General features: G+C 48.2%; 1 protein-coding gene across 1 annotated transcript in view; it reads right to left on the reverse strand.

Moving 5' to 3' along the window:
• The window catches only part of MGST3 (microsomal glutathione S-transferase 3), a 107,449-nt gene that overhangs the window by 26,542 nt on the left and 66,203 nt on the right, over positions 1-14,704 (reverse strand). Inside the window, exon 3 of the mRNA XM_075320919.1 lies at positions 671-744. Within this exon, the coding sequence (XP_075177034.1) occupies positions 671-744 (74 nt within the window). The remainder of the gene's footprint in view (positions 1-670; positions 745-14,704) is intronic.

Raw genomic sequence — 14,704 nt, forward strand, 5'->3', positions numbered from 1 at the left:
GATTTTATATTTTGATAGATCGGGAGTTTCTGAACGCGGCGATACCAAATTTGTGTATAGTTTTTTTTAACCCTTTAATTTTCAATGGGGCGAAAGGGGGGTGATTTGAACTTTAAGGGTTTTTTTTATTTTTTTTACGTTTTTTTTAAAAAATGTTTTAACTTTTTTTTTATTTTACTAGTCCCCCTAGGGGGCTTATATGGATCAGCAATCTGATCGCTCTGCCATATCTGCTGATCACAGCTAGACAGCTCTAAACAGCAGATATACTCAGTTCATGTGTCACCCAGCTCCGGGCCGGGTGAATCCGAAAGTACAATCATGTGAGCTACAGGAGTCATCACATGACCCTGTGCTACCATGACAACCACCGGAAGTCACGTGATCACGTCACGTGACTTCCGGGATCGGCTGGTGAATAAATATTTACCGCCAATGCCGTTATAATGGCGCAGTCACGTATTGACAGCGCCATTTAAGGGGTTAAACGGCACGAGCAGATAACGATTCTGCTCGTGACTGGCAGGCACACATCTCGGCTGTAAAAATCAAATGAGATGTGCGCCCATCTCCCGCTGCTGCCGGCAGCAGACCGCGGACAGTAACACTATGAACGCTAGGACGCAATATTACTGCCCGCGTTCGTTAAGGGGGTAAAAAAGGTACTTACGTGTTTTGATGAGCCCGCTGGATGCAGTTGAAAATTTTTCCATTTTCAGGGTCATCGCTATAGAGGTTGGGATACTGGGGAAAACAGATGTAAAAAACCATAAGCCACACAATTTCCAGTTATCAATGATTGCAGAGATGAGATTTTCAGCAGTGAATGCAGCTGTATACAAGCTTTATAATATGTAAGGCAGGTGCTGAAACTGGTTAACAACATTACATTTAAAAATGGCTGATATCATTGCAATATACTAATCCCAAGGGAAATATAACCTCCAACTCATTTCTCCAAAGGCATTGGAATACACCAATTTAGTAAAAAAAAATAAAAAAAATTGATATTACATTTAATAAAAATGGCTACTATCGCTGTGATAATTTAATCCCAAACGGAATCTAGCCTCCAACTCAATTATCCAATACTCCTGACGACATCTATCCGCGCGGTCCCAATCATAGCCTCTGGCCGGCTTTCCAACTCTCTCAATACCTTTAACCCTAAGGGAACTAACATCCCCATTATGATGATCATGATAATGTCTAGAAAGTCCTGACCATCCACATCTGTTTATTGTGTTAACTGGCTTAGCAGCCGTAAAGTGCTCACTATTCCTTTTCTTAAGGGTACTTTCACACTTGCGTTCAGCGCAGTCCGTCACTATGGAGAATAGCGCAGTCCGTTAACGCACTGCGCTATTCTCTATAGACTTGTATGGACGACACACTAACGCAAGTGTCAGCGTTGCATCCGCTGGACGACGCAGCGTCGTAATTTTGACGCTGCGTTGGGCGGAATGAACGCAGCATGTAACGTTTTTATGAGCGTCGGAAACCTTTATTTTTCACTGCGCATGCTCCCTTTTTTTTTTTTTTTTTTTTTTTTTAACAAAAAAAAAAAAAAAAAAAATCACAGAAACTTTATTTTGTTTCTCGGTGGCCGAACGTTCAGCTGAGCGCCCCCGGCATGTGAGAGCTCTCAGCTGAGCGCCCCCGGCCGCTGGCATGTGAGAGCTCTCAGCTGAGCGCCCCCGGCCGCCGGCTATTGAGAGCTCTCGGCTGAGTGCCCGGCTGCCGGCATGTGAGAGCGCTATTGAGAGACGGCTATTGAGAGTGATCAGCTGAGCGCCGCTGGCTATTGAGAGTGATCAGCTGAGTGCCCCCGGCTGCCAGTTATTGAGAGCAATCAGCTGAGCGCACGGCCGTCGGGGGCGCTCAGCTGATCGTTCACAATAGTCTGCTGCCGGTAAAACTGTAAAGAAGAAAAAAAAAAAAAAAAAAAAAAAAAAAGCTTTCCGTTGTTTTGCAGCATTGTTGCATCCGTTGTGCCATTATATGCAACACATCCGTTGTATCCGTCACACAACGCAATGCAACGGATGCCGTTCAACGCAAGTGTGAAAGTAGCCTTAGGGATCTCACCGTGCACCCTAAGGGTATGTGCGCACTAGGCGTTTTTTTCACGCTGCGTTTTTATGTGCGTTTTTGTCTAAAAAAACGCACCCGCGGCTAAAAAACGGTGCGTTTTTTGCTGCGTTTTTGCTCACTGCGTTTTTAATCAGTGCACAATGCCATTAAAGATTGTTGATGAAAAAAAAAAAAAAAAAGGTCTGATGTCATTTCCTTCTTCAAAATGTTCATTGTATGCAGGAGAGCAGACAGCTGCAGAACTACAAGTCTCAGCATCCTCCATTCACTAGTGTATGCAGGAGAGCAGACAGCAGCTGCAGAACTACAAGGCTCAGCATCCTCCATTCACTAGTGTATGCAGGAGAGCAGACAGCAGCTGCAGAACTACAAGTCTCAGCATCCTCCATCCAGGACTGTATGCAGTTTTTTGCCCAAAAAGAAAAAAAAAATTACATGGGCTGCGCCATATTTTTGTATGCTAGCCGGGTACAGCAGGCAGGTACGGGCTGCCCCCAACCCCCAGCTGCCTATTTGTACCCGGCTGGGAACCAAAAATATAGAGAAGCCCTTTTTTTTAATTATTTCATGAAATAATTAAAAAAAAAAAAAATGACGTGGGCTTCGCCTAATTTTTGAGTCCAGCCGGGTACAACTAGGCAGCTGGGGATTGGAATCCACAGTGCAGGGTGCCCATGCTTTCTGGGCACCCCCACTGCGAATTGCAGTCCGCAGCCACCCCAGAAAATTGCGCTTTCATAGAAGCGCCATCTTCTGGCGCTGTATCCAACTCTTCCAGCTGCCCTGAAGCCGGGTGGCTAGCCGGGTAATAATGGAGTTAGGGCTAGCTGTATATTATCAGCTAGCCCTAAGCCCGAAATTCATGGTGTCACGCCAATATTAGACATGGCCACCATGAATTTCTAGTACAGATAAAAAAAAACCACAACACACAGAAAAATATTTTTATTAGAAATAAAACACAACACAATTAGTGACTCCATCTTTATTGAAATAAACCCCCCTCCGCAGTAATCCTGGGTCAGGGTCCCGCGCCGTCCAATCAGGATCCAATATCATCTGATCGGTTTGCTGGAAGGCATACCGATCAGATGATGTGTCAGGTTCAAGGATGTGAATCACATCACACATCAGCTGATTGTATAAAAGCCGATTATACAATCAGCTGATGCATCAGTAGAAAAAAAAAAAAAAAAATAATACTCACTTATGTGCTGTGCTGATTACCGGCAGCTCCTGGAGCGATCGATTGGACAGGAGTCTGATCCTGTCCGATTGCAGCAGGAGCTGCCGGTAATCAGCTGATGAAGTCCCCTGACGGCAGGATCAGCTGATAGCCGGCCGGGCGCGAAAAAGCCGGCGAGACTACGATCAGCTGATGCGTCAGGTGACTGCATCAGGTGATCCACCGCCAGGTCCTGCAAGCAAGGTCCTGCCCCGGGGAGACTGCACACAGCCAGAGCAGCGGGACCGGGAGGAGATGGGAGTGGGCATGGCACCGGGACCCTGCGGACAGGTGAGTATATATGACATTTTTTTTTTTCTACTGTTCACTTTGATTTTCGCCGCTGCCTCCACCTCCCGCCCAGACATGGCGCCGCACGGAGCTGACATGCACAGGACGGGAGGTGGAGGCAGCGGTGACGGTACCGGGAGGATTCACGCTTCTGTGTTTACCAACAGAAGGAATCCTCTTCCTGTACACGTCACTGTAGTACCCACCCCTTGCGTTTATAGCTGCGTTTTTAGTCATAGAAACGCGGCTATATGCATTTTTCATTGCGTTTTTAACATCTCATTGAATTCAATGGCTGAAAAACGCAGTGAAAAACGCAGAAATAATTGACATGCTGCGTTTTTGTGGTCACCACAAAAACGCAGCTAAAAAAACGCTGTGTGCGGACAGCACTTATGAAAACCCATTGACATTGCTGGGGAAGCAATGTCACTGCGTTTTCAGCACAAAAACGCGGTAAAAAACGCCGCTAAAAACGCGGCAAAAACGCCTAGTGCGCACAAGGCCTAAGTAATATTTATTGCACACCACACACTTTGCCATATAGACAACGTGCGTGGTGATGCAATTAAACACTCTAATCAAATATCTCTAGTTATTCACATTATTTTGAAATTTCTTTGTTCTCTCCATATGTGTTTATAAGGTGCACTTTCTACCCCCACATTATAACACCCTTTGTGTGTCAACCACGTGGGTCTTTTTTCCACACTAACAAAAAGACTTTGAGACAAAGTATCCCCCAGTGTTTTAGCACATCTGGGAACACTATAGCCTTTTTTCAAAATTTGGCCAAAACTGCATCCTGATATAGGATGGGTAAAAATGTATGCATTAATGTGACAATGTTGTTATAATCCACACTATAGGCAGTTGAAAATGTTGGTATATTATGTGTGTGAAATTTATCCACTTTGTTTTCATGACAGAGTAAAGAATGCCTAGTTCTATCCTTCATCAAATTGTTCGCCCTTTGTAACATCCATTTTTTAACCTCCTTTCAATCTTCTCATTCTCATTAATTAATACCTGAGCCGTGGAACATAATCTCTTGGAACAAAGTTTTTGAATAAAAACATGCTTGTGTCTTTAATTTTTTTTTTTTTTCCTGTGTTTTTTTTTTTTTTTTTTAACTCCTACACTTGTCAGGTTAGTAATGGGGGTGTCTGCTAGTTGTCTCTCAATCGCAAACCCCTGGGCTTGATTTCAACTGTCAATTCACAGCTCACATCAACCCAGGGCTGTATTTTGCCTTCGTGCTGCCTTAGGCACTTTAAGTGGTCGCGCCCCTTAGTGACAACGTCACACTGAGTTTTCGCACACGACATCTGTTTAAAGCAGATCTACTCTGTAAAACACTTGAAAAAGTATCAATGAGAAACGAAGGGCACTAACCCCCCCCAATGGGGATCACCACAGGCACATCAAAACATAGCATGAGTATAAAAATATTCCCACCACACCGTCCCCACTTATATACTGTGACTGTCACACTGCCACTAATAAACTACACACTGCCCTCCCTTATAAATTATACCCACCACACCTTCCTCAATTATGAAATATGATCTGCACATTGACCTCACATCATGCTGCCCCCTCCTCACAATGTCCCATGCATGCTGCCCCCTCCTCACAATGTCCCATGCATGCTGCCCCCTCCTCACAATGTCCCATGCATGCTGCCCCCACCTCACAATGTCCCATGCATGCTGCCCCCACCTCACAATGTCCCATGCATGCTGCTCCCTCCTCACAATGTCCCATGCATGCTGCCCCCTCCTCACAATGTCCCATGCATGCTGCCCCCTCCTCACAGTGTCCCATGCATGCTGCTCCCTCCTCACAATGTCCCATGCATGCTTCCCCCCTCCTCACAATGTCCCATGCATGCTTCCCCCCTCCTCACAATGTCCCATGCATGCTTCCCCCCTCCTCAGTTTCCCATGCATGCTGCCCCCTCCTCACAATGTCCCATGCATGCTGCCCCCACCTCACAATGTCCCATGCATGCTGCTCCCTCCTCACAATGTCCCATGCATGCTGCCCCCTCCTCACAATGTACCATGCATGCTGCCCCCTCCTCACAATGTACCATGCATGCTGCCACTCTCCATGAGCTCCTAATGCTGCCTTCCTCTTTTCCATAATGACACCTCCATGCTGCCCCATTCGTCATGCTAAGACCACCACACTAACGCTTATGCTGAGACACCCCCCCCCCCCACACACACACACTACCCCACTCTTGATATTGACTCCCCTACATTGCTCCACTCCATACTGAGCCCACACATGCTGCCCCTTCTCCATAATGAGCTCCCAATGCTGCCCCCCTCTCATTCTGAGTCCTTACACTCCCCCCCATCGATTTTGTCATTGCACTATCCCTCAACCCTTGTCCTCTTGTCTCTAGCATTGTCCTCTTGTCTCTAGCAGCAGCCTCTTTCCCCCGCCTTCAGCAGCAGTCTCTTCCCCAGCATCAACCTCTCTCCCCCGAGCGTCCCCCAGCATCAGCCTCTCTCCCCCCAGCCTCCCCCAGTTTCAGCCTCTCTCCCCCCAGCCTCCCCCAGTTTCAGCCTCTCTCCCCCAGCTTTCCCCAGCATCAGCCGCTCTCCCCCAGCTTCCTCCAGCATCAGCCTCTCTCCCCCAGCATCAGCCGCTCTCCCCCAGCTTCCTCCAGCATCAGCCTCTCTCCCCCAGCATCAGCCTCTCTCCCCCAGCATCAGCCTCTCTCCCCCAGCATCAGCCTCTCTCCCCCAGCATCAGCCTCTCTCCCCCAGCATCAGCCTCTCTCCCCCAGCATCAGCCTCTCCCCCAGCTTCCCCCAGCATCAGCCTCTCTGCCCCCAGCATCAGCCTCTCTTCTCCCAGCCTCCCCCAGCATCAGCCTCCCCCAGCATCAGCCTCCCCCAGCATCAGTCTCCCCCAGCATCAGCCTCCCCCAGCATCAGCCTCCCCCAGCATCAGCCTCCCTCTTCCCAGCCTCCCCCAGCATCAGCCTCCCCCAGCATCAGCCTCCCTCTTCCCAGCCTCCCCCAGCATCAGCCTCCCTCCCAGCCTCCCCCAGCATCAGCCTCCCTCCTCCCAGCCTCCCCCAGCATCAGCCTCCTTCCTCCCAGCCTCCCCCCTCCTAGCCTCTCTCCTCCCAGCCTCCCCCAGTATCAGCTTCTCTTCCCCCAAGTCTCCCCCAATATCAGCCTCTCTCCCCCCACCACATGCGCAGATCTCCAGTCTGCATTAGAGACACCCCCACGCTCCTTATGAATCTTCAGCTCTGCGAGCACTTACCTGCTCCAGGGCCCGCTGTCATCTTCCTGGCTCACGTGAGTATGCTCTTCTGACACCGGCTTCCATCGCGGCGTCCTGCTGTGAGCTCTGCATGTGAAATCCACACAGCATTGGACGCAGCACAGAGGAAGGAGCTGATTGGCGCGCCTGTGACCCCGGAAGTGCAGGCGCCGGCAGTTCCGGGGTCAATCAGCTCTCTGTGCCCGGCCGCCGCAGTTTGTCTGCATTCGCGTCTTAATTGATGCGGATACAAATAAATGGAGGTGCGCCTCTCCCCCCTCCGAAAATACAGCGGATTTAATGGATATGTAAAAAAAAAATAATTTTTTTTTTTTACTGCTACAAGGTGCCGCCCCCTCGCATCCTGCCGCCCCAGGCACGGGACCACGGGTGCCTAATGGTAAATACGGCCCTGCATCAACCACAAAAGAGTTAGGGTATGTGCATACGCTGTGTTTATGGTTTCACAACAAAAATGCACCCACTGGCAAACTTTGACAACTGTAAACACTGCGTTTGACAAAAAAAAAAAAAAAAAAAAAATCCGTGGTAAAAACACATCCTCCTCCTGTGACAGCAAATCATCCGAGTGACTGAAGTGAGCCGTGTGATCAGCGGTGCGGTCACAGGTGATTTCCAGTCCCAGCTGGAGTTCTCACCTGAGTGACGGCACCGCTGCTCGAGCGGCTCACTTCAGTCACAGCCTGATTTGCGGTCACAGGTGGAGGACTTTAACTGTGACCGGAAATCACCTGAGTGATGGCACTGTTGATCGCACAGCTAACTTGAGTCACTCAGGTGATTTGTTGTCACAGGTGGAGGACTCCAGATGTGGCTGCGGCTAATCTGGGTGACGTCAATGCCGATAGCGCAACTCACTTCAGTTGCTGCGTGGAGCTCACAGCGGGCAGTCATATTCTGTGAGCGTCAGATGTAGCAGTGCTGAAGTGTTGTGAGACCTTGTGTGGAGTACATCGGACATGGAGGTGTGCTTGGGGGGTGGGGGGGGGGGAGGTTAATAAAGTGGTGAAAGAGGATGCTTTTTTGCCTTTTATTTCAAATAAAGGATTTTTTGGGTGTTTGTGTTTATTTACTCTCACATAGATTAGTGATGGGGGGGGGGGGGGTCTCAGACACCTGCTATCACTAACCTAAGGCTTGGTGGCAGATAAGGGGCTGCCATTAACCCCTTATTACCCAGATTGCCACCGCACCAGGATAATTGGGGAGAGTCTGGTAAAGTCCCAGGACTGTCGCATCTAATGGATGCGGCGATTCTGGGTGGCTGCTGGCTGATATTTTTACGCTGTGGGGCTCTCAATAACGTGGGTCTACCCAGCCTGAGAATACCAGACCTCAGCTGTGAAGCTTTATTTTGGCTGGATACCAAAATGGGGGGGGGGGGGGCACACGACCCACATGCCGTTTTTTTTTTATAAATTATTTATTTTTGCTGTACAATATAGACCCGACCAACTGCGGCTGTGATTGGTTCCAGTCAGACAGCTGTCACTCAGCGTGGGGGCACGTCTGATGGCAACCAATCACAGACTGGGAAGAAATAAATATGTATGAGCGAGCCTAATGAGCAGGTGCAATGAATATGTATGAGCCTATTGAGCGGTCTGGGAAGAATGAGAGGCCACGGGAGCAGCGCAACAGCCAGGCTGGTGACTTTTGAGTATGAAGCGGAGAGAGACAGATTTTCACTCCTGCAATGTTTTTTTTTATCCAGGAACAAAGTGGGTGACCAGCGCTGTACCAGGGCAATTGGAAACAGCACAGCAAAATGTCATCTAATGGATCTGCCACTTCTGGGGGAGGACTGCGGGCTGGTATTTTTTAGGCTGGGAAGAGACAAATAATCATAGCTGCTCCCACCCTGGTAATACCAGCCCCCAGCTGTCTGCTTTACCTTGGTTGGTTACCAAAGTTAAGGGGCACCCCACACCGTAAAAGAAAACAAAAAAAAACCCACCACACCCATATGGATCCGTTAAAAATCATTTTGCCAATAGATCTCTGCAGAATCCGTTTTAACGGATGATTACAGGACATGTGAATGCTTAATATCCAAAAGATAGTCTGGCTCACTGAGCGTGCTCAGGGAAAATTGAGACAAAATATTTAAAGAAATCCCGGCACACTTGAAAAAAATCCAACAAGGAGTGATGATGAAACTTATATTTATTTGTGTTTTTTATTTAACGTTTCAGCTATTTTTGCCTTCATCAAAAAACTATTAATATGAAGAAAATAGGATCTTGCACATATGGAGGACATCAATGAACATTCTCAATGTGGAGACAAAGGGCATATAGGGAACTCCAATGAGTGAAGGGGTATGATACCGCTTATGCAGAGGGCTGTGCCACGGGTGATCAGCGGTGAAGTGTCACTTCACTTGACATTTTATTTTTTAATTTTTTTTTTTTTTAAAGGGACCACATTACATTTGAAGTGACTGAGGGGCCTATATGACAGAAAATAACCAAAAGTGACACCATTGTAAAAACTGAACCCCTCAAACTGCTGAAAATCACACCCAGGAGGTTTAACAACGCTTCAGGTGCGTCAAAGGAACTAAAGCAATGTGGAAGGAGGAAAAAAAAAACACCAAAACCCTGAAAGTTTTACTCCTTCCTACAAAAATGTTACTTTAGCCCCCAATTTTTCATTTTCACAAGGTTAATAGGAGTGTGTGGACCATCAATTTTTATGCAATTTATCCTGAGTACACTGATACCCCATATGTGGTGGAAAACTACTGTTTGTGCACACGATTGTACTCTGAAGGGAAGGAATACTATTTTAGCTGTGACAGATTGCAGACACCATGCCCCATTTGAAGATCCCAACATGGTGGAACAGCAGAAACTCTCCCCTTCCACAGCTACTTCCATTCTGGAAACTACACCTCTCGAGGAATTAATCTTTGGGTGTAGTGAGCAATTTTAACTCTCAGGCGATTCACAAAATTGTCAAAATGTTGTTGTGGCCCCAAAGTTAATTTTCAAAAAGTGTACCAGGAGTAGGTGGACCATACAATTTCTCCTGAGTCTGCGAATACCCCATATATGGTTGAAAATTACTTTTGAGAGGTGGGCGGAGCTAGCCGATGGCACACTGAGACGCTGGAAGAAGGAGCTCCCACACACCCGCGGTGAATTCTCACACTTCAAAGGCACTCACCGGGTCCAGGATCAGTAATGGCACGCAGGAGAGGACGGGCGACGAGCGTACAGACTCCAGAGGGGAAGGTACAGATATCACCCGCTTTTTCGGGACCTCAGCCTCCCAGCCTGACACCTCTGCTCTCTCCAACATGGCGCCGGCAGACACTGAGGCAGGAGGTAATGCTCAGCAAACATGCAGTGGAGCGACCTCACTGCCTCCTCACATAACAGCAGCCAGCTCAGCCATACACATAGATAACGCACAGCAGGACACCACAGAAGGGAGTGTTGAAAACCCCCTGTCCCAGAAACAAAAGCGACTCCCAGATGAACTGCTGGCAGAGCAGGGCTCCAGCTCTATGATACAGCAGACCCCAGCAGCCATGGGAAGCAGATCTGTGACACCCGGAGAGAAGCCTGTAATACCACAACAACAGCACACATCACCTAAAGAACAAAGACTCCCCACCTCCAACACCTCCACCCGCAGAAACAAGGGGATGGAGAATAAGGCCTTGTGCGCACTAGGCGTTTTTGCTGCGTTTTTAACTGCGTTTTTGTGCTGAAAACGCAGTGACATTGCTTCCCCAGCAATGTCTATGGGTTTTCATAAGTGCTATCCGCACACAGCGTTTTTTTGTAGCTGCGTTTTTGTGGTGACCACAAAAATGCAGCATGTCAATTATTTCTGCGTTTTTCACCCATTGAGTTCAATGAGATGTTCAACAACGCAATGAAAAACGCATATAGCTGCGTTTCTATGACTAAAAACGCAGCTATAAACGCAAGTGGTGGGCAGTAAAGTGACGTGTACAGGAAGAAGATTCCTTCTGTTGGTAAACACAGAAGCATAAATCCTCCCGGTACAGTCACCGCTGCGTCCACAACCCACCCGGGCCCATGTCATCTCCGTGCGGCGCCATGTCTGGGCGGGAGGTGGAGGCAGCGGCGAAAACAAAAGTGAACAGTAGAAAAAAAAATATATGTCATACTCACCTGTCTGCAGGGTCCCAGTGCCATGCCCGCTCCTGTCCCGATACCGCCGCTCTGGCTGTGTGCAGTCTCCCTGGGGCACGTACGAAGCTTGCAGGACCTGGCGGTGGATCACCTGATGCAGTCACCTGACGCATCAGCTGATTGTAATTCTCGCGGTGTCGCCGGCTTTTTCGCGCCCGGCTTAATTTATCAGCTGATCCTGCAGTCAGGGGACCTCATCAGCTGATTACCGGCAGCTCCTGCAGCGATGGGACAGGATCAGACTCTCATCCGATCGCTCCAGGAGCTGGCGGTAATCAGCACAGACGTGAGTATTTATTTATTTTTTTGCACTGATGCATCAGATGATTGTATAAATCGGCTTTTATACAATCAGCTGATGTGTGATGTGATTCACGTAGTTTAACCTGACATCATCTGATCGCTTTGCCTTCCAGCAAACCGATCAGATATTGGTTCCGGATTGGACGGCGCGGGACCCTTAACCCAGGATTACTGCGGAGGGGGGTTCTTTATTTCAATAAAGATGGAGTCACTAATTGTGTTGTGTTTTATTTCTAATAAAAATATTTTTCTGTGTGTTTTTTTTTTTATCATTACTAGAAATTTATGGTGGCCATGTCTAATATTGGTGTGACACCATGAATTTCTGGCTTAGGGCCAGCTGATAATATACAGCTAGCCCTAACTCCATTATTACCCAGCGAGCCACCCGGCATCAGGGCAGCTGGAAGAGTTGGATACAGCGCCAGAAGATGGCGCTTCTATGAAAGCGCCATTTTCTGGGGTGGCTACGGACTGCAATTCGCAGCGGGGGTGCCCAGAAAGCTTGGGCACTCTGTACTGCGGATTCCAATCCCCAGCTGCCTAGTTGTACCTGGCTGGACTCAAATTGTGAAGGCTATGTCATTTTTTTATTTTAATTATTTCTTGAAATTCATGAAATAAAAAAAAAAAAAAAAAAAAAAAAAAAAAGGGGGCTTCCCTATATTTTTGATTCCCAGCCGGGTACAAATAGGCAGCTGGGGATTGGGGGCAGCCTGTACCTGCCTGCTGTACCTGGCTAGCATACAAAAATATAGCGAAGCCCATGTCATTTTTTTTTCTTTTTCGGCAAAAAACTCCTGCATACAGTCCTGGATGGAGGATGCTGAGCCTTGTAGTTCTGCAGCTGCTGTCTGCTCTCCTGCATAAACTAGTTCTGCAGCTGTCTGCTCTCCTGCATACAATGAACATTTTGAAGAAGGAAATTACATCAGACCTTTTTTTTTTCCCATCAACAATCTTTAATGGCATTGTGCACTGATTAAAAACGCAGTGAGCAAAAACGCAGCAAAAAAACTCACCAAATCGCGGTAAAAACGCATGCGTTTGTCGCGTTTTTTAACCACGGGTACGTTTGAGACAAAAACGCACATAAAAACGCAGCGTGAAAAAAATGCCTAGTGCGCACATACCCTAAATCAGACCAGACACAGGAAGAAGAAGATTGGGATTGGAAAGCACATATCAGATCAATTCCAACCAGGCAGGAAATGGACTCTTTGCTGGGGAAATTGAGGGAATCCCATAAGCAAGACATGGCCTCTATACAATCAGAGATCAAAGAAATTGGCCAGCGTGTAGCAGCTACAGAAGAGGTGCAGGAACAGATATTTTCCCATATAGAATCACATCAACAAGTCCTATCAGAGCACACTGCCCAGATACAGGACATTCTGACCCACTTAGACGATATTGAAAACCGTCATCGCCATAATAATTTAAGGATTAGAGGCCTCACAGAAGCAGTGGCACCACCACAGCTGGATGAATGGGCACAAAAATTCTTTACCAGTCTCCGCCAACGCAACCCAGAACAACGCATAGAACTGGACCGCATCCACAGATCCCTAGGCCCCAAATCTCCTGATCCGGCCAGACCAAGAGATGTGATATGTCGGGTCCACTTCTATAAAGAAAAGGAGGCCATACTACAAAGATGCAGAGAGAAAGGAGCAGGTACATATAAAGGGACACCTCTGATTGTCCTACCAGACCTAGCACGGAGGACACTGCAACTACGCAAGGCCTTAAGACCACTACTCCAATCCCTCAAAGATAAGGATGTTACATATCGCTGGGGATATCCGTTCCAACTCACAGCAAAAGAAAAATGGGAAGTCGGCGGTCTTCCGGTCCTTGGGAGACCTCCCCAACTTCCTAGGGACTTTTGAACTGCCTATGATCAGCCTGCCAGATTGGCCAACCCCGAGAGGCCCTGCACCCTTACCACCAAGAGAGCACTGGCGACAAGTCCAGAACAGAAGGGGTGGAGGATCCCCCCGGGATATACACCGCTGAACATCGCTGACCATTCAAAGAAAAGGACAAAACTTCTTGGAAAACCAGGAGGCTTCTTTCCTTTCTCTCTCTCTCTCTCTCTCTCCCCTCCACTCGCCCCCTCTCCCCTCCCCTTATACCTCTTCCTTCGTATCATTCCCACCTTGCGTCTTCCTCTTCACACACCTTCTATGAGCGCACTACTTCCTACAAACTAACTCTACTCAACCCATCTTCCCCTCCCCTGCACACATACTTACGAAGGACACATGCCCTACACTAATTTCTACCCCCTTCCTCTCCCCCCCTCTTAGACATGCTCTCTACATACACCCCTCCATGCCTCCTACACTCCGTCCTCCCACTGCCCCCCACGTCCTCCCCCCTGGTCCTTTGCCTTACACCACTTCATTTTTTTTTATTTTTTTTTTTATTGTCTCTCAATCTGTTGCCCCCCCCCCTCTCTCCTTTCCTCATTCCTCCCCCTTTCATTCTTTACATCTGGATCTGATACTGAGCTCTGGTTTAATGGCATTTTATATTGAGCTGATAGCCTCGTGTTCTCCTCCCTGTGCGATCCATGTGGGTGTGGGGGAGGGGAATGGAAAAGTGATTAATCACTACTAGAATGTATACGTTGATTGTTATTCATATTACTTGTGGGCGTTCGCCGCGGAGGGGAGTTCCTGAAAGACCGTAGGCTTTCCCGCACCTCTATTAGGGACGTGGCAGAGTGCCACATTAGACAATAGTCTACCAGTAGATACCTAAGGGGTGCTTCACACACAGCGAGCTCGCTGCCGAGATCGCTGCTGAGTCACGCTTTTTGTGACGCAGCAGTGACCTCATTAGCGATCTCGCTGTGTGTGACAATGAGCAGCGATCTGGCCCCTGCTGCGAGATCGCTGCTCGTTACACACAGCCCTGGTTCGTTTTCTTCAAAGCCGCTCTCCCGCTGTGACACACAGATCGCTGTGTGTGACAGCGAGAGAGCGACAAATGAAGCGAGCAGGAGCCGGCATCTGACAGCTGAGGTAAGCTGTATCCAAGATAAACATCGGGTAACCAAGGTGGTTACCCGATATTTACCTTAGTTACGAGCCTCTGCAGCTCTCACGCTGCCTGTGCTGCCGGCTCCGGCTCTCTGCACATGTAGCTGCTGTACACATCGGGTTAATTAACCCGATGTGTACAGCAGCTAGGAGAGCAAGGAGCCAGCGCTAAGCAGTGTGCGCGGCTCCCTGCTCTCTGAACATGTAGCTGCATTACACATCGGGTTAATTAACCCGATGTGTACTGTAGCTATGGTA

Source organism: Anomaloglossus baeobatrachus, chromosome 8, assembly GCF_048569485.1.
Source record: "Anomaloglossus baeobatrachus isolate aAnoBae1 chromosome 8, aAnoBae1.hap1, whole genome shotgun sequence".
Lineage (NCBI taxonomy): Eukaryota > Metazoa > Chordata > Amphibia > Anura > Aromobatidae > Anomaloglossus > Anomaloglossus baeobatrachus.